We start from the raw sequence: 23,100 nt of genomic DNA, 5'->3' as shown, positions 1-23,100 counted from the left end.
GAGGACTCTACCATGTGGTGGACCAGACGAACCAAAGACAGGGGGGAATGCGCCATAGCATCAATCGACCCGGGGAAAGCGTTCGACTCTGAACTGGGAATGGCTGCTGATGGTTCTTGCCCACTTTGGAATGAGGGAGGGGTTCCTCTGCTGGATCAGGTTGCTATATAAAAATCCCAGGGCAAGAGTGAAAACGGGGAGGCACATCTCTGAGGTCAGGAGGATTTACAGAGGCACGAAGCAAGGGTGCCCATTATCACTGAAATTGTACATATTGGCCCTGGAACCGCTGGCGGTCTTCCTTAGGGCCGAATACAGGGACACCGGGATAGACATAGATGGGGTGATACACCAAACTTCATTGTATACAGACGACATGCTCCTTTTTGTGGTGCGTACACCAGACTATCAGGGATCGCCAACAACAGGGAAAAGTCCTCCCTCTTCCCCTTGGCCGATTTGAGATGTGTCCTCGCAGACCAACTGCCAGACCTGGGACTCACATGGGCACTGTGCTCTTTCAGATATTTGGGGATAGAGGTGTATTATGACACAGCAGACACACATATTTTCAACACACGGGTGGCCTGCGACACAGAAACTCATGGCTTTCTGAAAGACACTCCCGCTAGGAATGATAGGGAGGGCAGCCCTGCTGAAAATAACAGTATTACCATGCATGCTGTACTATTTTGCAAACATCCCACATGATATACCCAAGACATTCTTCACACAGCTGAACACAATGGCACTGGAGTTCCTGTGGGGTGGGGGCAAAAACAGGATAGCGCTGAATACCCTTCAAAGAGACTACGAAGCGGGGGCAATAGATTGCCGAACTTTGCCGGACTTTGAATGATACTACCTTGCTGCACAATTGCAATTTGTTGTGAGATGGCTGGAAGATGAAACATCAATAGATGCATTACCCTTCGGGCCAGCGCTGACAATACTACCTCAGAGAAACAATATGGATTGACAAGTCCCTGACCAGAACCCTACCCAATATGATTAAACTGGGCCTGACTCTGTGGAAAAAAGCATGGAAGATCCAGGGGGCTCAGGGTGCCTGCTATGTGCAGATCCCCCTCGTGGGGTTTGCCAGCGCGGATATGGGGACCCTCGCAACATATCGGACAGATTGGGGGAGGAAGGAGGGACAATGGGTGGGATTCCAAACCTTGATGGAAGAGTATGATATACAAGGAGGACAGTTCGCACTATACAACAGCATGGTACAGACAATCAAGAAGAGATGGCCAGTACTCCCAGAGGCGGAGGATCCAAAGGGGTTGCTGGATATATGGTAAAATATGTCAGAAGGGGGCCACACAGTTTCTAGACTGTACGAACAGCTATTAAGAAAGAACAATGAGCAGGAGCTCCAAATGAGAGGACGTTGGGAAGGGAAGCTTCAGAGGCCCTTCACTGACCAGGAAAGGGCCAGAGTCCTGCGATACCCTATGAAAGTGTCTAGCAATGCAAGATTCATACAGGCACAGTTTTACCTCATGCATAGAGCATACCTTACACCTAGGAGAATGTCTGCGGTGGGGTCTGGGGTACCCTGGAGCTGCCCATGCTGCACTGAAGAAGAAGCCGACATGCTGCACATGTTTTGGACCTGCCCAGTGATAAGGTCTTTTTGGGAGGGAATCAAGGAGAGGGTGGAGGAAGGAGGAAGTCACGCGCAGGTGTGGACACCAGAGTCTTACTTATTGGGCATCTTTACTAGAGGAGACAGACAGAGGACACACCTAGTCAAGATGAACGACTTAGTGTGCATTTTGGCAAAACGCTGCATCGCAATAGCATGGAACTCAAGAGCGGTCCAGAGGGCGGAGGGAGAAAGAGGACACAGGATACTTGCGTGGAATTCCCTGATACAAGACTTATTTGGACAAGGGGAAGAGAGCAGTACAGAAGGCTCCGGGGGAGCGGAAAATCATGAATAGAACTGGCATACGAGCAAAGCACCTCCAATAAGGGCTGAGAGAATGGATTCACACATGAAACTCGATGGGATAGGAGGCCAATGATCTGGATAGCACGACCATAGAACTGCGCCGGGATAGATGACGAGAAGAGCGGAATCCATGAACAAGTGCCAGTGTGATTGTTTGTTGTTGTTTAATGTTATAAAACAATAAAGAGTAGTTTAAAAAATAAAGAGGTAAATCAATAAAAAATAAAATAAAAATAAAAAAAAATAAAAGACTGAGACTTAAGAGATCAACCCTGACCCTCTCGAGGGAATATGGAGGATTCAGCCTCCCCGATTTTCAGGTATGGTATGGTAATGTTTATTTGTAAAGCGCCTATACACAAGGCAAGTGTTTCAAAGCGCTCAAGGAGGGAGGGAACAAGGGGAAAAAACAACAGTCATTCAGAGCCCTTGAATTTCTGAATGATACAAGCTAGCAAGGCAGAGTAAGTGCATATAGTACAGTTAACAGTGTAGATAACAGCAAATAGGTCTGACAACGATTCTGCAGTTTTTCCAAAAGCATTAGGTGCCACCATGCAAGGAGGGGATACAGGAAAGATAGCTAGACGATCATCAAGGGTATGGTGCGTTCAGATCGTGGAAGTGCACAATCGGTACAGGAGAGGGAGGGGGAGAACAAGTGCAGGGGGAAGAGGGGAGTCCAAGTGCACCCAGTCAGTAAGAAACTGGGGTAAGTGCTGAGAGAAGGAAGAGGAGAAAAGGAATGTCTTAAGGAGTTTCCGGAACTTAAGGAGATCAGGCTCAAGACGGAGAGCGGCAGGGAGGCTGTTCCAGAGGGATGCCCCTGCTGAGGAGAATGATCTCCCTCCAAATCTCTGTTTGGAGAACCGGCTCACTTGTAGAAGGTTGAAGGTAGATGAGCGGAGGGCTAGAGAAGGACAGTATTTAGGTAGGCATCATTGCAGGTAGATAGGTCCTAGGCCCCGGAAAGCCTTGTGGACAATGCAGAGGATCAATCCGTGTGCACCGTGGGAAGTACGAGAAGTACTGTTGACTGTCTCGTCGTGCTGGTTGCAGTAGCAACTGTGGACTTGGATTTTTGCTTTTGGATTTGTCCTGCATTCGCAGCTAACTGCAGTTGTACCTGCTTCGGGAGGACTTCTGGAGGACGTCTTTGCGGTGAACACCGCTGTTGCCTGACTTACTGGAAACTAACAAAGGTGACTGTTGAATCGTACGTGTGTGCCCAGCCTGTACGCGTGTTTAGCGTGTACGCTGTGCATGGCGTGTTTAATGTGGTGCTTGTCTGTTTTGAAGCACTGATATACTGATTATTTGTTTGTTCCTTCTTTGGTTAAAGGCTTCCTTGCCGGGTCCCTCCCCCTTGGATTTGGACGCCCCTTTTCTGTTTCTACTTAATCCCAGTAGCGTGCGGACCCACGCGCGCACCGTGGGAAGTACGAGAAGTACTGTGACTGTTCACGGTGCGCGGCGCATGGTGCAGGCTGCGGGTTTTGGTCTTACTGCATGACCGTGGCAAAGGCTTTGCCAGTATTGCTGATACCAGGTATTTAACATGGTTAACGGTCTCCGCAGTGGGCGTAAGATTCGTGATAATACGAGTGAGGCTATGAATGATTCCCTAGGAAATCATATTATCATGGCCGACACCTCTACAGTAGTTAATAATGAGATTCATCTCTCTAATGAGGTGGGAACGTCTGTGTGTGTTGAACTACAGGGTGATGTGAGCTGTCATGCATCTCAAAGTGTGGTGGTACATGTAAAAGAGCTTAGCAACGAAGTATTGTCTTTGCAAACTATTTCGAAAACTAACTCCTTACTGATACCAAAGACCTTTAAGCTTAAAGAGATGAATAAAGACCAGTATAATGGGGCTATGTGTGGGGGCCTAGGAGTTCCGCCTAATGAAGAACTATTAGCTAAAATGGGTATTATGACAACTAAACCCAGATTCTCTGATGTGTCCATTATTGCCCCGACTATTGAGGCACTTCTGGACAAGAGGATGCGTTTCTCCAGGGGGCCCTCTACCCCGGTTAAAGTCAACAAATATTGCATGGAAGATATGCATGTGCACACTGATTCTGATCATGTGCTTGCGACGCAAGACCAGGTACATGCTTTTTTCGATGATCACTCTGCAAACATTGTGGCTAACAAGGGGTTTAAAAATCAAGAGACTAGCTCACCCTCGGAAATAGAAAATACCCGTGACTTGGCTGATATGGCCTCTGGGTCTATTCCGGTGATGCCGCCCTCCCCTGCTGAACAACAAACAAGCCTTTCTGAACTTGAAGTTGAAGCAGAACGTAATCTAATGGAGTCCTCAGACATCGGAGTAGATTTTCCGGTTCTGTCTAGGATTCTTAATCTGTTTGATAAAGGACACGACCATACTCATGTGCAACTTATTTATTCGCATGGCATGATAACTGAGCTGCTAACCAAGGTCAATAGAATCGAGGGGCTCCTTTTTACTTGTGATGCTGCGGCTGCCCTTTCCAAGGGGAAACAAAGGGAGAGCACCCAAATGTGTACTAAAGCCTCCCAAACCCCAGTTGATTTAAGAATGGTGCCCAATGCAATCATTACCTTTGCTGCAGTTACAGCATCTGACTCTAGCGAAAAATATGGGGCTGTAGCTAAGGTAACAGATCAGTTGACTGAGATGGTATCGGCGAATGCAGTGGCCATTCAACAGATACTATTAAGTATAGCAAAGACCAACCCAATTGAACAATTACCGGTGTCGCAGTCCCCTACTGCCGACGTGATGGCTGACTCAGTACAACCGGTGCCTTGTCTAAATAGAGATGAGCCACCAGATAGCCCTTCGGCCTTGACCAACTTAATTGATTTAGAAGATGATGCACAGAAAGTTCATCAGCAGGTTGGATCATTGAAGAAGACTGTGGTAGAGGATCGGCCGTACGAACCAGTACTATCAAGGAAACAGAAAAGACTTCTGTTGAGAGCTACCAAACGTAAGATCAAACAAGCCAAAAATATAAAGTCAAGGAACAAACAAAATCCACCCAAGGGGATACTAGATTCCTTAAAGGTTGATGTAAAGGATTCCTCGCTTGACGAGGAGAAGATTGATCTCCTGCAACTTAACCAAGAATCAAGGGGTCTATTGAACATTGAAGTAATCCAGAGCCCAGTTCACACACGAAAGTTGCCAGTGATCAAACTGACTGGAAAAGGGTTTGGAGTTGCGGCTCAGGTGGAAGACCATTGTGTTACCAAACAAAAGCAAACTGATCTGGTACATTTCTTTCCGGCCCGCTATATGAAGAAGGCTTATAACAAAATCAAAGTAGCAGGGCCCAGCAAATCTTTGAAAAAAACATCGGTGAATAAACCTTTACCAACCAGATCTAATGAGACGATCTCAAATACACATATTAGTCAGGACGGTGAATTGCCCAATAACACTTCCGTTCAGGAGGTGTTATCCAACAGTGTGGTGAAAGAACCAGTTCCTAATGTGGTCAATGATCATGGTGCTAAAGTTGAAGGGCTTAGTTTGTCATCCTGTAAGAACAATATAAATATGACCAGGGATAGATCTAATATAGAAGCCCAGACAGGGGTCCATGAATCATACTTTAATACCTACGAGCTGATGCCCAAGACTGAGGTAATGATTTCAACCCCAGATATGCCATCTATTATGAGTTGGGAAATTAAGCAACCAACCGCCGCAAAAGTGAGCCTATATCGTTCTGCAATGCTGAAGGCTTTTCAGGAGATCCCAGCCTTACGCACCATAAGAAGTGATGATATTGACTGGGTTCGCCTGTCCCATAATAATTCAACTGGAATGATTTGTGGCTACCATTCACACATCATTGCAAGATTAATTTGGGCACAGCGCGATGATTTAGAACTACTGGGCTTATTCCCTTGTCTATTCAATTCTGATGAATCTGCAGAGATTTTCATGGCGACCCTCCCAGATCCTCCACAGCCCTTAAACTCAGCAGGAACTCTACCATTGATTAATGAGGAAGTATTGAAACAATTTATGAACTTTGCTGCTTCTTTATCAGGGATGATGGGTATGGGGTCTTCGAATCCTCCTCAAACTACAACCGTTATGGGTAAAAAGTAGGATGAAAACCTTGTCATGACCTTACTGTCTTGGAACTCATGTGGTAGTTCCAACTTGAGGTCATGGAATGCTTCGCTTGATAGCTGTACTCGCCCAGGGATCTGCTTGATCCAAGAAACTATGATTACGGGTGATTTAGTCTTGGAGGGGTTTGATGCTCATCAGCCTGCTGAAAGAGGGAATTTAGGCCGCCCGGCTGGCGGCCTTGCGATCTTAATCGATAAAAATTTGAGATTGAAATCCTCTGTGTTGTGGGCTGATGACGCATTGTTGGTGGTTGAAATTTCAAGTAATAAGTCACTATGCCAGGATTTTTTTGTAGTTAACTTGTATTGGAATGATGTTAGACTTTCCTTTGAAACGATCACTAATCGTTTGAATTTCATCTTTGAACAGGTCCTTACCCATACGGTAAGTTTGAATGTAATCATTGGGAGAGATTTTGATGCCACCAGTGTAGCTGTAGATAGGGATGGGAAACAGTGTAGTCACGATTTGAAGAAAAAATCTCATGCAAATGTTATAAAGTAGTTGGAATATTTCATGACTTGGGATATCCAAATGGTTCCGTTTGAAATAGGACCCTATCATTATACCTGGGCAAGACGTCCTTGGACTTCATTGATTGATTATATCTTTGCATCTACAGGGTTATTACAACTTATTGATCCAATACTGATTGGCAACTTACTTAGGGGAGATCATCTTGCAATGAATACTAACTTTAGATTGAAAGTCAGTAGCCTTGATGATGCTCTGTGTTTATCTGACATTGAATTTGATCGAGTCCGACTATCAGTTAAGTAGACCTCTAAAAGGTGCAAGAAAGTCAGTACTAATATTCAAGAGGACCCCTTACTTATGTTGAGTAAGTCATTAAGAGGAGTATCTGGTGTTGCGGTAGAGATACAGATACAGAACTCGATAAGAATTGCTGTACATATGTCACTTATGACAACCTCCACTGACTCTAGCTGGCCGACCACGCATCGCCATCAGTACAATCAAAAAGTGGTTGACTTACGGAAAGAGAAACGCCAACTTATTAGGCAACTGGGCTCTCGAGGTTTAGCTGCTTATGAGTTCTATGAGTCAAAGGCCCTAATTATTAGGACCTACAAAAGACAAATAAAAATGCTGAAGCATGAGTTAATTAATACAGATAATCAGAACCTCATTGCTCTACTACTTACGAAAAATACTAGACAGGTGTGGGCCACGATTCGCACTTTGCTTGGAAATGCAGAATTGATTGAAGAATCAGCTATCTCTGCTGTTACTTGGGTCAGTCATATTAAATCCAAGTTTGCCAAGCCACCTGGTTTTTGTTTGTATGTAGATATGACTTCATTTAGTCCCTCCATTGGTGCGTGCCCGTGGACGATCAAGGACATACATATGGCCATCATGAAATCTAAAGGCTCCAGGGCCTGATGGAATTCCACCATGTCTTATTAAGCTCAATCCTGAATTGTGGGTGAGAATTTTCAAAATAAAATTTGACGCCATTTATTATCTTGGGCACATTCCTAGCACCTGGTGCTCGGCAACTATTATTTTTTCCGATTTATAAAAAGGGTCCAATGAATGAACGAGCGAACTTTAGGCCAACAGCGCTGATGGATGCCTCGGCAAAGATTTTTACAAGTCTTTTACTGCAATTTATCCATCAGCATATCATTAATTCTAATCTATTGTCTAAATTTCAGATTGGATTTCGTCGTTACATGGGCTGTCAACTTAATGCGACTATTATTACCCATGTCTACCAGCAGACCAGATCACTTAATGCAGGGCCGGTTTATATGGCAGCCCTGGATCTTACTGCTGCTTTCGACTCAGTGATTAGAAAATTATTGTGGAAAAAATTGACTAGATATGGCTTTTCTGTTCAGCTGGTCTCTATCATTGCTGCCCTACATAAACAGCCTATCGAATCCGTCTTACTAAAGCCGGTGCACTTACTGACACCATTCCCACCGAAATTGGATTACAACATAGCTGTAACCTTGCTGCAGTCCTGTTTAATTTATATATATTAGATCTGGATGAGCAATGGAAGGAGGCCATCATTTTCCCAGTGAAACTGGGTCCAATAGTACTCAACTGGCTAAGTTTTGCCGACGACTTACTGTTTTTTGATAGGACCCCTTTTGGGCTACAGACGAAACTGGGCTTATTTCATACATATGCCAATACTCACAATCTATAGATTAATCCTGAAAAATCCTTCATTATTACGTTTGTTGAAGGACGGAAAAGATCCACTAAATTTACATGGTGCCTTAATGGTATCTCCATTCCCAGGTCACCTTCCATGCGTTACTTAGGCTATCATAAAGCAAGTACTTATTCCCTTGATGGGTGGAAGATGATCTTGAATAATAAAGCAAAATCGCTTACTGTACAGTTGAAATTGATACACCAGCGACTAGGGAAATTTTCTATGGTCCCTATGCTTAAATTCTATCTGCAAAAAATCGAACCAATTCTGCTATATACACTGGATGTATGTCTGTATGAACTTGACGGTATCCTAGACTTGATCCAGGGCAAAATGTTGAAAAGTGTTTTGGGTTTGGTCCTTTCAACGCCGAATGCCATTGTTTGTCATGAGTTGGGTTTATTACCGTTATCGGTCAAATGGCATTGCCGATTACTCACTAATTATGGGAAAATATTATCTCCCCCTAAGAATTCATTATAGGAAGAATCCACGACTATGATAGAGAAAGGACATCCTCCTTCCGTCTTGAAATTTAGGAACAAGATGGAAGAACTGTTATCTAGCGCTATGATCAATCATGATGACCTGGTACTAGGTTTACCGTCATGCAAACTTAAATATTGTAGGTATCACTGGTGTTTGTTGATTGAGAAGATTAATAATTATCAATCCTTTTATGAATATGCCAAATTTACCTGGCAGTGGGGTTTTCGTCCAAAGTATCAGATAATTTTCCCATGTAACTATGCGAGGAAAACTTATTTGAGATTTCGCTTGAACCAGTTACTCACAAATGAGAAGCTGATGTCGTGGAATCAGTATAAAAATAAGTTAAATAGAGGGCTATGCAGATTTTGCAACATTAATATGACAATTGAAACCTTGAAACATCTTACAGTGTATTGCTTGTAATTTGAATCTGTTAGGAAACATCTATTTGGTGATCATCTTCACACAGAATCTAGCATGAGCAGAGAGACGCTTTGGCAAAGATGTATGTGGGGAAGGAGCCAAACGCTCATTCTTGGTTTAACAAACTTTTTGCTAATTATTGAAGAAAAATTATCTGAAAAAGCCAAGAATTTGACTGGTTGAGGATGGTGAGTAGGTAGAGGATATCAGCTGAATTGGTAATCTGTTCTGGAGATCTAGACCACGACTGTATTATTTGTTTGGGCCTCGAAACATCATAATCATTGCTTGTGATTGATGGGGAGGAGGAATAGTTATTTTGTTGCTTACTGGTTTTTTGTCTGGTTTTAGTGAATTGACTGATTTGAGTGATATATTGTTTTTATATTTTTTGTAATGAAATGTTTGATATCTGATGAAATATTATGTTGGTATTCTGTTGTGATGGATAGGTTGTTTAAATTTGTCAAATGTATGTTTTATGTTTAACGTTGATGTTTTAAGTGATATGTATTTATATTGCTTTTTGAAGAATGCTTCATATGTGATTTTAGAATATATAATTTGTAAAGGTTGAAAAACTATAAATAATAAAAGAAAATGAAAAAAAAAATGCAGAGGATCTTGAACTTGATCCTTGCAGCCACGGGGAGCCAGTGGAGGGATTTCAGCACCGGAGAGATGCGGTCCCTGGGCTTGAGGCTAAGGATACGTCTTGCGGTTCTGCTCTGGATGAGTTGCAAAGGGCGCAAAGCAGAGGCAGGGAGGTTGAGAAAGAGGCTGTTGCAGTAGTCCAGCCTAGAGAGAACCAGAGCTCTGGAGACGGTGAGCCTGCTGGGGGAACGTGAGAAAGGGAAGTGTACCCCTGAGGAGGTGCAGCTGGTAGTTGGAGTTTTTGGAAATGTCCGAAATGTGAGTGGAGAAGGAGAGAGTGGAGTCGAAGATGACCCAAAGGTTTTTTTCCTCGCAGGTGAGTGCGGGTGCCAGGCTAAAGGAGGCCGGCAAGAGTGAGAGTGGGAAAGAGGGAGCAGGAGTCTAAATGCAAATGATCTCGGTCTTACTTGCGCGGAGGCAGAGGTCGTTTGCAGCACACCATGACTGAATTGCGAAAAGACAGTCAGATATGAGCGAGGCAGAGGGGGTGGCTGAGGGTGGCCTGAAGGAGAGTTGCATGTCATCTGCATAACACTGGAAGTAGAAGAGAAAGTGGCAATCACACGTGCCAGGACAACCATGTAGACATTGAAGAACCAGGGGGATAGGTTAGAACACTGGGGGGCGCCACATGTTGAAAGAGTGATAGTGGAGAGGAAGGACCCAAGTTCCATCTGGGATGGGCGGTCGGAAAGGAAAAAGATTAACCATGCCAGAGCCTGACCTGTGATTCCCGGGGTGTCACGGAGATGTGCGATCAGGATGTTGTGGTTTACTGTGTCAAAGGCAGAGGAGAGGTCAGGAATAATGAGGACAGAGTGGGTGTTGGTGTCAAGATTTGAGAGCAGGTCTTCACAGGTGTTCAGAAGAGCAGAAGAGCAGTTTCAGTGCCTCTGGATGGTCTGAAGCCAGACTGATGGTTGTGGAGGCAACAAGCAGTTTCAGTGTGGCGGGTGGACTGGGAGCCAACTTCTCCAGGAGTTTGTCCAGGAAAGAGTGATAGCGATGGGGCGATAGGAATGGAGGGGTCGGCCAAGGGTTTCTTAAGCAGAGGGTGCACAAGTGAGTGCTTATGAGAAGTTGGGAAAACTCCAGTGGCAAAAGCGAGATTGCAGAGATCAGCCAAAGGAGAGTCAAGGTTATACTTAATGGTTTTGGAGAGGCAGGGGTCCACCTTCATAGACCAGACTTGTCTGGCGACCTCATCAGCTGTGATAGGAGTGAGAGAAGAGAGGAGAAGTGGTGGAGGAGTAAAGGGAGGCTCCAGAGGTGTTGGTGTCAGATGTAGTGTGTAAGTGAGTGAGGAGAAGATGTCTTGGGTTTTTGCTGTGAAGTGTGCAGCCAGGCCCAAGCAGAGGTCCTGGGTGGGTGTGACGGAAGAGGAGACTGCTGCAGGATTGGCCAGTTCTTTACAGACTTTGAAAAGTTTGGCCGTGTTGTTTGCTGCAGCAGAGATGCAGGTTTGAATAAAGACTCTTTTCTTGGTGTGGATGCAGAGTCGGTATTTCCTTTGAAGGAGGCAGCAGACAAGTTTGTCAGTGGGTCCTCCCGGTAAATTCCATTTCCGCTCAGCTGCCCTACACTTACGTTTAAGGGAAGCCAAGTCAGAGTTGTACCAAAAGTTGCACTTTTTGGAAGGCTTCAGTCTGATCCTCATGACAGGGGCAAGAGTATCAAGGGTGTTAGAGATAGAAAGATTGAAGTTAGCAAGGGCTGTGCCAGGGTGGGAGATAGCCACAGAAGTAGAAGGAGACTAGGTGGAGGCAAAGGCAACCAATGTAACTCTTTTCATGGGTCTGGTGACTTTGAAGCCGAGTGGCAGCACTAGGTGTGCTAATGCAAGAGGCGAGAAGAGCTTTAAGTGTGAAAAGAGAAGGGAGTGGTCCGTCCAAGAGAGAGGGTAGTGAGAGGGATAGAGAGAGGGATGTCGGTAGTGTTGAGAGCATCCAAGGTGTGGCCTGCTGTGTGCGTGCGGCCAGAAGGTAAGATAGAGAGGGAGAGATATGTATAGGTTGAAGAAAGGTCTTATGAGTCAGGAGGTCACCCAGCAGGAGTTGAGAGGAGGAGAGTAGAGAGGAGGCCAGGTCAGCCCATTCTGGGAGGAAGAGAAAGGACTGTCCTGGTGACCGATAGAAGGTTGATAGATAATGAGGTTGCTCAGTTCTATAATGTGGGACTATGAAACAATTGATTGAGCCTTTCTGTGAAAGTTCCATTTGTTGCAGACCCAGGAGCAACAGCCTTTCTCCCATGGCTTACATGTGAGATGCATTAGCACTTTACTCATTTGGGCTTTATCCTAACTATGGAAACCCCATAAGCATTAAGGGTTAACTTTGTCGATTTAATATGTTTGTATGTATTTGTTATTAATAACATTTGTCTTATTTAAATATGTCTTTTCTATTTTGATCTGATTCAGCCTGCCCATGGCCATTCATTCTAAGTCTTTTGAATATTATCGAATTTAATGTGGCGTTCCGCTTGACATGATCCCCCTCTGCACTATGGGCCGATAGAAGGTGGCCATAAGGAGAGAAGATTTAAGTGAGCGTGAGAGCCTGCAAACAAGGCACTCGAAGGAGGAGTAGGCCTGAGTGGAGACAATGGACACAGGTATCCATTCTGGGAAGATCAATGCCACTACCCGCCTTTCCTCTTGTGTCTGGGCAAAGAGAGGATCATGTATCCTTCAGGGAGGAGTTTGTCAACACTCGTGACAGAGCGATTGCAGATATCCGACGAGTGTTTGACAGCAGACCGAGAGTTAAGAGTGGCAATATGGGGCAGCTTGCCATCTTTGAAGGTCTTCCGTGTGGGGGGTGCCCCCGCCCCTCCTGAGGGTGGCAAGAGAGCCAGAGGGATAGTGAAGGATGGCAGAGTATCCAAGGCTGACAAGGGAGCCGGGACAGTGATGCAAGGGCGCCTGTGCAGAGGAGGAGGAAGGCACAGTAGGCAAGGGAACCTTTGCAGAGGAGGAGAAAGCACAGCAGGCAAGGGAGCCTGTGCAGAGGAGGAGGAAGGCATAGCAGACAAGGGAGCCTGTGCAGAGGAGGAGGAAGGCACACCGGGCAAGGGAGCCTGTGTAGAGGAAGAGGATGTAACGCTCACCTGATTCCCACGGAGGCGCTGATCCCGGCTGGGCTGCTATCGTTTCTTCAATTGAGAAGCGTAGAGCTCGGACGACTCTCAGGACTGGGCTTCCTCTGATCGAATGTCTGACTTGCAGGGTAAGTTTTCTTAGGCGTATAAATGCTGAGCTCTCCATCCTGCGTCTGGTGCAGGGGTGCGTGGATTCCAGTTACGTCACTGGATGAGTTCAGTGTTGAGGCTCAAGTCTTTTGCGGCCTTAGTTGTGGCACTGGTGCTGGGATGCCGAAGAGCGATGCCGCCGTTACTGCACGAGCGGATGCCTGTAAGTATACTGTAGTCTTTAGGCTTTAAAAGATGGGCACCTCAATAATGTCCCTTTTCCTTTGTTTCAGGCCTCGGGATGCTGTGGGCGTAGTTTTCCGTTGCCGCTGCACGTGTCGATGCACGTAAGTATAATGTTCGTTGGCCGCTTTTAACGGCACCTCTAATAATGTCCTTTTTCTAGTTTTCAGGTGCCGGGATGCTGCAGGCTTTATATCCGTTGCCACTGCACGTGCCGATGCACGTAAGTATAATGATCGTTGGCCGCTTTTAATGGCACCTCTAATAATGTCCTTTTTCTAGTTTTCAGGTGCTGGGATGCTGCGGTTGATGCGGCCGCTTCTGCGCGTGCAAAAACTGGTAAGTTAAGATGAATGCGACTGCCTTCACCCGAACCCCTTTTTAATTATGTCCTTTGCCTTTCAGGTGCAGAGAAGCTGCCGAAGAGAAGGTCGCGGTTAGCTCCGTTGCAATCACGGATGGATCAGGTAAGCGGGCGCGGCTGCGAGCGAGTTGCACTTTTCTAACCTTATGTTTATTCTTTGCTGGTTTTGCCGGTGACTGGATTCCGGGATCTGGTAAGTATTGTTCTGTGTCTTTCTTCATCCACAGGTTGCTGCGCGGAAGCTGAAGATGACTCTGGACCTGGAATGCAGGAGCCGACTCGGTGAGCGTCCTGCTGCTGCTGCAGAATAACGCGAAGCACGTGTTTTCCATCGGGCGTGGTTTAAATAGCAGAGAAGTGCTTCCAGTGTGTGTTCTTCCACCGGTTCCACCCAGGTAAGAAAAGAGTTCCTGAATGGAGGGAATAGTTCCTCCCAGCCCTGATGGCTGGGGACTTCAACCAGACTGGATTGTTCTGGGTAAATATGCAGCATGGTCTGCCTCAGGTAAGTCCACCCAAGCATTATTACACTGTTTATCAATATGAGCCCGGCGCCTATGGCGCCGGGACTGAAACCCTTAATGGCTTGGCGCCAAAGGCGCCAGGACACGGTCCAAAGGGCCCCTGTAGGGGTCTGCTGGGTCCGGAGTAGTGGAAGACGGGTCTGCTTCCGAGGGCGCTAGGCCAGTCCTGGCCCCTCGGGAGTAGCGCCCATGACAGAGGAAGGCACAGCAGGCAAGGGAGCCTGTGCAGAGGAGGAGGACGGCATAGCAGGCAAGGGAGCCTGTGCATTGGAGGAAGAAGGAACAGCAGGCAAGGGAGCCTGTGCAGAGGAGGAGGAAGGAACAGCAGGCAAGGGAGCCTGTACAGAGGAGGAAGGCACAGCAGACAAGGGAGCCTGTGCAGAGGATGAGAAAGGCACAAAAGGCAAGAGGGCCAGTCCAGTGGGAGAGGTAAGGTTTGAGAGGCGAGGTAGGAGCCTGTCAAAGAGAAGAAGGTTGTGTTGAAGACCCTGAACCATGATGGTTGCATTATGATAGACATTAATGATGACCCTGGAAATGGCGAAGAGGTCAAGGAGGACCTCCCAGCGGGTGCCACCATAAATGGGAGAAGAGGTGATAGGAGAGAGAAAGGCGACCATATACCGGGTCCATTGGTCGAGTGAGGTAACGACAAAGAGGATGTTTGTGAGAGTCTCTCTGGCGGAAGTCGTGACGTAGGTGTCTGCAATAGGAAGGCCTTGGTTGGAGCCAAGTATGTCCTTCTTAAGTTTCTTCTAACTAGATTTAGTGATAGGAGAGGGATAGGAAATAGAGAAGCATTTAGAGAAGATACAAGAGATATATAGTGACATGCCTAGCTGCAGTGGTGAGGAGGACACTTACCAGCCTATACTGAGGCACATAGAGGGGCGGGGGTGGGTGTGGGGCAAAAACACAGGTGGGTACAGAGGGTAAGAGGTAGGACATGCAGGACGTTATGAGGATGTACTAACAGCAACCTCTGTTAGTAGGAACGTAGTAACAGTTGTGCACCCAGCAAGAAGAGATTTTAAGAATGGTACCCTCAGTAACAGCCAGGTGTGAATTTCGCGGAGGCAGAAACAACACAATGTAGCAATTGTGCACAGCCAAGGTCGAATTTTAGCTGAAATAAGCACAGTGCACAGGTATGCTGCAGAGCAAAGCTAAGAATATTTTGCACACAATCAGGCACATTCAATACAGGAAGGAGGCACGGTACAAACGATTTTCAGGCAAGCAGGTAACTTTTAATGCAGGAAGGGGCACAGTCTAAATTCGATTTACAGGCAAGCAGGTAACTTTCAATGCAGGAAGGCACACAGGCTAAATTCGATTTTCAGACAAGCAGGTTCAATGCAGGAAGGGGCACAGGCTAAATTTGATTTTCAGGCAAGCAGGTAACTTTTATTGCAGGAAGGGGCGCAGGCTAAATTTGATATTCAGGCAAGCAGGTACTTTTCAATGCAGGAAGGGGCACAAGCGTTCTACATTTTGTTCACAGACGCAGTCATATGGGAGGGCACAGGAAAGTGCAGCACAGAGTGCGGTTGCTGGTGGCAGTGCTGAATGGGGTATAGAGAGTGAAGGCAAAAAAAGAGTCATAGTAGTCAAATGGAGCACTGCAACGGAGGGTGAGTTGAAAGGCACAGGGGACAGTTCAGAGGTGCCAGGCAGTCACAAGGTGGCAGTACTCACATGAGGATACAGTAATGGAAGAGACAGATCAACGGGCCGCTGCATTAAAATATGAGGTTGCTGGGCATTGCTTTTCTTTTGAGGATTTCAGCAAGTGGGGGCCAGAGCACGGCCAGGCACTGACAGGAACGGACAGGGCCTTAAGAGTGGGCCCTTAATAGATGGGCCTGCTGAAGCCAGCCGGCTTCGGATTGGCTCAAAAGAGGAGCCCCAGACCAATCACTGCTGGGAGTCCCAGCACATCGAGGAGCACACAAGTGGTGGGCCCTGGGGCGGTCATGTTGGAAGTCCACAGAAGGCAGTACACAAGAACAAAAAAGAAATGAAAACGCACACTCCCCGGTGCACCCTCGCAAAATGCAGCTCAGTTTCACATAAGCCGGCAAGAGGCCGGATTCCACGCAATGTGCAGCACCCAAGCACACAAGGCCCAAATGCCTACCTGTGCCTCTACGATGCAGTGCTGCATCCAGGGGGCACTTGGGGGCCTCATGGTCGTGCGAGGCTCCGTCCAGATGTTGTAGCAGCAGAAGTGCTGGAGTCGATGGAACGCCAGCCTCAGTGCTGGCAGAAGAAATAAAGAGAAGAAACCAAGAGCAGGGGGTGGGCCTCACTGGATGGGCCGGCTGAAGCCTGCCGGCTTTGGATTGGCTCACAAGAAGATCCCCAGACCAATCACTGCTGGGAGTCTCAGCACATCAAGGAGCAGTCCAGTGGTGGGCCCTGATTCGGTTATGTTGGAAGTCCACCGAAGGCAGTACATGAGAACGAAAACGAAATGAAAACGCACACTCCTCAGTGCACCCTCGCAAAATGCAGCTCAGGTTCACATAATCCGGCAAGAGGCCGGATTCCACGCAATGTGCAGCACCCAAGCACACCTCAACTAGACAAAGGCCCAAAGGCCTACCTGTGTCTATACAATGCACTGCTGCATCCAGAGGGCACTCAGGACCTTGTGGTGGTGTGAGGCTCCCTCCAGATGTTGTAGCAGCAGAAGTGCTGGAGCCAATGGAACGCCAGCCTCAGTGCCGACAAAAGAAACAAAGAGAAGAAACGAAGAGCGGGGGGTGGGCCTCAGTGGATGGGCTGGCTGAAGCCTGCCGGCTTCGGATTGGCTCAAAAGCAGATCGTCAGACCAATCACTGCTGGGAGTCTCAGCACATCAAGGAGCAGTCCAGTGGTGGGCCCTGAGTCGGTTATGTTGGAAGTCCACCGAAGGCAGTACATGAGAACAAAAATGAAATGAAAACGCACCCTCCCTGGTGTACCCTCGCAAAATGCAGCTCAGTTTCACATAAGCCGGCAAGAGGCCGGATTCCACGCAATGTGCAGCACCCAAGCACACCTCAACTAGACAAAGGCCCAAATGCCTACCTGTGCCTCTACGATGCAGTGCTGCATCCAGGGGGCACTTGGGGGCATCGTGCTGCTGCGAGGCTCCCTCGAGATGTTGTAGCAGCAGAAGTGCTGAAGTCGTTGGGTTATTTATGGGCTGCGCAGTTGAGGGTCATGTTGGAGAATATTCAGGAGGATCTCTGGACGTATTGGACGGACCTGCAAGACCAAGAGGCACACCCTAGAAAGGTGAGGGACTACCTATGGGCACCACTGAAAGAAACTCCATCACCCATCCCCGGAGGTATTTTGCGCGACATGGTGGCGGAAAAAAAAGAGACTAGCAAATTGTTCTTGTGGCCTTTGCAGTTGGATCAGTGGGGGGTCCTCATATCGACTTGGTCCAGCAAACGTTTAGGTATTCCGAACAATGGTCAGACGAGGGGCTAGAGAGAGCTGGTGAACTGTACCACCAGGTTCGTTTCATAACGCTCGAGGAGTTGAGGGAAATGATGCTGCAGGTAGAAATTCCAGTTTTTTATTATATAAGGCTGAAAAGAATATTTACGGCGCCAAATTGGGAGGAATGCTTTTTAAGGGACCTTACGCCCTTTGAGATGGTGCTGAACTCTGCGTTGAACAGGAAAGGAATTGTATCACAGTTGTATAAGGCTCTCATCGCGGCAGAGGTCACAGGGAGGCAAAAGTTCAAGGGGTTTTGGGAAGATTTGTCTGGCAGAGAATTTTCGGAGGAGTGGGACAGGATATATAAGATAACGTTCCATGGGAACTTATTCAATGCCTCTATGGAACAAAACTTTAAGTTTATCCAGGAGTGGTACATGGACCCTCTCAGACTCTCAAAGATGTACCCAGGAGCCTCTCCCATGTACCCTAGAACTGGCGGGCAGGTGGAGTCCTTAACTCACATGTGGTGGAGATGTCCAAGGGTGCGGTTGTTTTGGGAGGAAATCTTGAGCTGGATCAAAGATGTAACCGGGGGAGCAACTGGAGCTAGACCCCCTTAAGATGTTGTTGGGATTCCCGACAAGAGATAGGGCAGAGTACAGGTTACGTAGATTATTGGAGGCCATGTTGAGAGCAGCCAGGATAGCTATTGCTCAGAGATGGAAAGACAAAAGTCTCCCGACGAAAATAGAATGGGAATAAAAACTCTAGGACATAATGATAATTGAGAAATTTACAACCATAGTCAACGACTGCCTTGATTGCCAAATGGGAGGAGGAAGGGATACAGATTTTAGACAGTTGGGCAGGCACCCAAGAACAATACGAAGAAGGGGGAATAGTGGAAGCGTTTGCTACTGAGAAACACAGCAGGGGTGATCCCTGGGTGAGACACGCTATAGGGGCTGAGAGAATGAGAGGTGAGACTGGGAGTGGATGACCCGAGTAGCCCGGTTGTTTGGGGTAGCCTAAGGTGAATTGGAAACTTCAAGACTTGGACAGTTTCACTCGGTGAGAGAACCGAAATGGATGAGTGGTGTATCCTCTATGGATATATACGAAAACGGCATGTGCATATTGCAGCCACTAAACTGATACGAGACTTAAAGCAGGGGAAAGGAGGAGATTACTTTTGTTATGACTGAAATTGGTAGAGTGTTATGTGCGAATAAAAATGGCAATAAAATATTAGTTTAAAAAAAATAGACTTTTAAAAATGTCAAAGGAATCTAGACCGCAGGCAACACATGATCACGTTGATGAGATCATCAAGCTGTATGCAGTGGCGGCCATTTTGAAGCATACAAAAAAGGAGCCACTCGAACAGATCGGTTTCAACCAACGGTCTGAACAGAGTGGCTCCAAACTTTGGGTAAGGGACACTGCAACACCAAATAGAACAATGGCATTCTGTATGCACAGAATTACCTAAGGTTGATTATATATATTTTTTGTATACAGCACTTCTGTAGCACAGTCTCTTAAAGTAAACAGATCATCATTTGGGTATCAAGCCGATGCATATGATACTACAGGTAGGACCACCTACCTCAAGTACCTTCATTAATTTGATGGTCTACATTCTGTCCACTATGTGCAAAGAAATAACCAAACAAGTAATTCATTCTTATTGTCTCATAAATATGAGCACATAAATCAGGCAGTGAGGGACGCAACATCTTGAATTTTTGATATCACAATCTTTATTGTACTAATAACTACATTTCTGTATAAGATAAGAATTAATAGGATTGTCAACATGACCGAAATGCATTGGATTCATATTTGCCTGTGGAATTTTTGATTACAAGAATACTTTATGAAAATGAAAGCACATCAAAGTCTAGCATTTATAATTGAATGTGAACACAATGGTCTTGAATATATTTTCATCAAATAAGCAGAGGTTTTCTTTTAAAAAATCATTGAGTGTATATTTTACACAAGAGGTCCTTCCAATATCTTGCGCCAGCATTCCCAGGAGCATTTTGAAATATGAAGAACCATGGTATCATTTGAATTCCTACTTTTAGATTTCAACATGCATTATTAGACTAGTGGTATGTGTTTTGAGAAACACATTGATTTTTTAAATATCTCCACAAAATCCTAGAGTGTAGCAATTTAAGGTGGTCAATAAAACCCACCAAACTCCGTTTTTTCAGAAAGGCCATTGAGACTTTGCAAAATATAATAGTTAAAGCAGGTGGGTCTCTACTCGTAAAGGTAGAAAGAAGAATACACATAGCATCTGGTGAGGATATACATTAAACATCTTTCTAATAAAGAAGCAGTTTTCCCCCAGTTAGTTTGGGTTGTTCAGAACGTTCAATTAACTGTTTTACGTACCAACAAGTCTTCATCCTCTTCCATATCTTCGTCATCATCATCCTCATCTTCAAAGTCTCTCATGCAATCCTCTGCCATTTTTTCAATATGTTCCATGGGTAAAGGGGCTGGTGCAAAGAAAAAAAAAAGAAAAATTCAAGTCAAATACTGTTTACCAAAAACAGAATTATCTAGGACATAAATCAAAAGACACAATAAAGAAAGAATGCTTTTCAAAATTGTTCAATTTACAATCCCAATAAGTAACGCATTTTATATACTTCATGCTTAAAAAAAATATTAATAATAATAAACCAGGCTCACTCCCAACTAGCAAATTACAATTTAAAAAAAAAATGTTTTTATTATTTTAAACAAACAGTAAACACCATACATGGGCAGGGAATAAAACAAGGAGGAAAGACATTCAATCTTACAATGCACAATGCTCTATGTGCCCTAGTCCTGCGATTGCTATAATTTCCTCAATAACTTTTTTCCCCAGTCCTGTGGTCCATGCCTGCCCTTTTGACAGATCCGCAGCCAGAAGCCCTTCCATAGGGACACAATTTATAGCGATCCAGTATGGTTCTCAGGTCATGTTAGTCCAAAACCGTTTCCGCCCTGCTCATAAACCCCCTTGGCCGTTCTATCGTGCCCTCCATTTTGAAGTCAACCTGCCCATGACCACTATACGTACTGTAGTGTTTGTTAAACAACAGAAAAGGAAACTTAACCCCAAGAACTCCTGCTTTCCACCCTCTAACCCCCCTACCTCTCCCCCGCCCCACCAGTCCCCCATACACAACCTCACCCAGCCCCCTCCCCCAACCCTGAGTGCCGCGTCTTCCCGTCACTTCCTGTGACTCCCTTCCTCCATCTCTTACCATCTTGAGTAAAGGACCCCTCCCATTTCAACAAGTCCCAGCATCCCCTCACTACCCTCCTGAGTCTACAGCCCCATGTGCGTTTATGGCGGTTTCAGATCTTGTGTCGATGCCAGCTCATTTAGCAACTGACCCCAGTCCACCACCAGCGTGTTTTCCCCTTCTGGGTCCCTAACGCCTGTTTAGGTATTCCACTTCGGCCATACCCCAATGTCGTACCTCGTATAACCATTGTTGCACTGAAGGGTCAGCCTCCCTTTTCCACTGTATCGCAATCCGCCCTTTGGCCAGTATTAAAAAGGAATTGTGCGATTTTATTTTGGTTTTTGTACCTCTTTTCTCAAGGCAGGAGTCCCCACAAGCACATCTCATGCGAGCATTCATAATTACCCCCCAATATGGCATTCATCCTGCTTACCATCTCTTCCCAATATTTTGCCACCACTGGGCAACCCCAGACCATGTGCCAAAAAACACTGTGGTCCCCCCCTGCATCGTGTACAGGCATGCAATGCTGTATGGTTAATCGAGTGTATTCTTTCCGGTGTCAGATACACTCTGTGCAGGTAGTAGAATTGGGTGACCTGGAATCGTGCATTCCTAGACGATTTCTTGACTTGCTCCCACATCCGTACCCACTGTTATTCTGAGATAGGTGCCCCCCAAGTCCCTTTCCCATTTGCCCTTAACTGCCAGCTCCCCGTCCTCCCTTGCCGACTGCAATGCGCTGTCCACTCCCGATACTCTACCCCTGCCCTCCTCCAATCCCAGTAGCGTCTGCATCACTGGATGTTCTTCCGGTTCCTCCGGAATACCCTCAATAACATGCCATCCGTTTTACCACTTTGGCTTACGTAAGAAAATGGCCTTTTGCTATTTGATATGTCTGGCTCCATTCCTCAAACGTCTGTAGCTTCCCCTCTTTGAAAAGATGCCTGTCTATCAGCTCTTTGAGGCCCACCCTCTGCTGTGCTGTTCTAGTGGTGGCATCAAATCCAATCGGGAGCTCTTTGCTATATAGCTGTTTAGCATGCATTTTGAACAATTTTGTCCATAACCTCCCAGACTGTTTTAAAGACCACTGTGTCCACCCTTAACCCCTGTACACACCCCTAGTAACTCTATTCCCTGCCTCCCTAGTTGTAGCCCCCCCAGTAGCCCTGTCAACTCTCCTTCTGGCCTACTATGAAATATAGCTCGAAATCCGGCATATTGAGTCCCCCTTCCTCTCTCTTACGCCGTAGTGTCCGCATGGCCACTCTGGTGCGCCCCGTGGGCCATAATAGTTCCTCCAACATCTTATCCAGCATCCTGAAAAATACCTTCTTCACTATGTACGGGATATTCGTAAAATAATAAAATAGACGCAGGAGGACTACCATCTTACAGAGTGCAATCCTCCCCATCAGGGATAGGGGTAGCTTTTTCCAAAATGCAACCACGTCCTCTATCCGTGAGAGTGCCCTTCCAGTATTATGGACGAATGTCTCCTCCAGCTCATGGTATATTTGAATCCCTAGATATTTGAAAGATTCCCACTCCCAACGAACCTCCCAGAATGAGAAACTTCCCCCCTTAGGTCCCTCAAGCCCGCCAATGGAAATACCATAGATTTGTCTTTATTTACCTGGAACCCCGACAACTTGCGAAAATTGTCCAACACCTCCAAAATTACCTGAATGTTTTCCAACAGTTTGTCTACATACAGCAGCACATCATCTGCATAGAGCGAGGTGCTGTGTGTTATCCCCCCTATCTGTATGCCCGTTTCTTCAATGTAAGTTTGAAAGTACCTCGCCAGTGGTTCTAGTGCCAGGGCAAATATGATGGGAGAAACTGGGAATCCCTGTCATGTACCTCGCTCTAAACGCCATCCTTGTGAGACCCAACCCCCTGTTTTTACCCAGGCCATGGGGGCATTGTAGGACAACCGCAACTACCTCAGCATCATTTCCCCCAGACCGCATGCCTCGAACACCTTAAATCGCCATGACCATTCCAGCAAATCAAAAGCTTTGACCGCATCTATCGCCACCAAAGCCAGTTCTCTTCGTGCGTTTTTGACCAGGTCCAGGACATGGTGCACCCTGCTAAGGTTCATACTAGTGTCCCTTTCTCCTACAAACCCACAATGGCCCGGGTGTATCGGACCGGGAGCCACTCTCGCCAACCTGTT

General features: G+C 46.3%; 1 protein-coding gene across 1 annotated transcript in view; it reads right to left on the bottom strand.

Moving 5' to 3' along the window:
• The window catches only part of CC2D1B (coiled-coil and C2 domain containing 1B), a 2,515,186-nt gene that overhangs the window by 2,199,228 nt on the left and 292,858 nt on the right, over positions 1-23,100 (bottom strand). Inside the window, exon 4 of the mRNA XM_069642198.1 lies at positions 20,059-20,165. Within this exon, the coding sequence (XP_069498299.1) occupies positions 20,059-20,165 (107 nt within the window). The remainder of the gene's footprint in view (positions 1-20,058; positions 20,166-23,100) is intronic.

Source organism: Ambystoma mexicanum, chromosome 1q (genome assembly GCF_040938575.1).
Source record: "Ambystoma mexicanum isolate Mex_15411 chromosome 1q, UKY_AmexF1_1, whole genome shotgun sequence".
NCBI classification, from domain to species: Eukaryota; Metazoa; Chordata; class Amphibia; order Caudata; family Ambystomatidae; genus Ambystoma; species Ambystoma mexicanum.
This window is presented reverse-complemented; position numbering and strand designations above follow the sequence as displayed.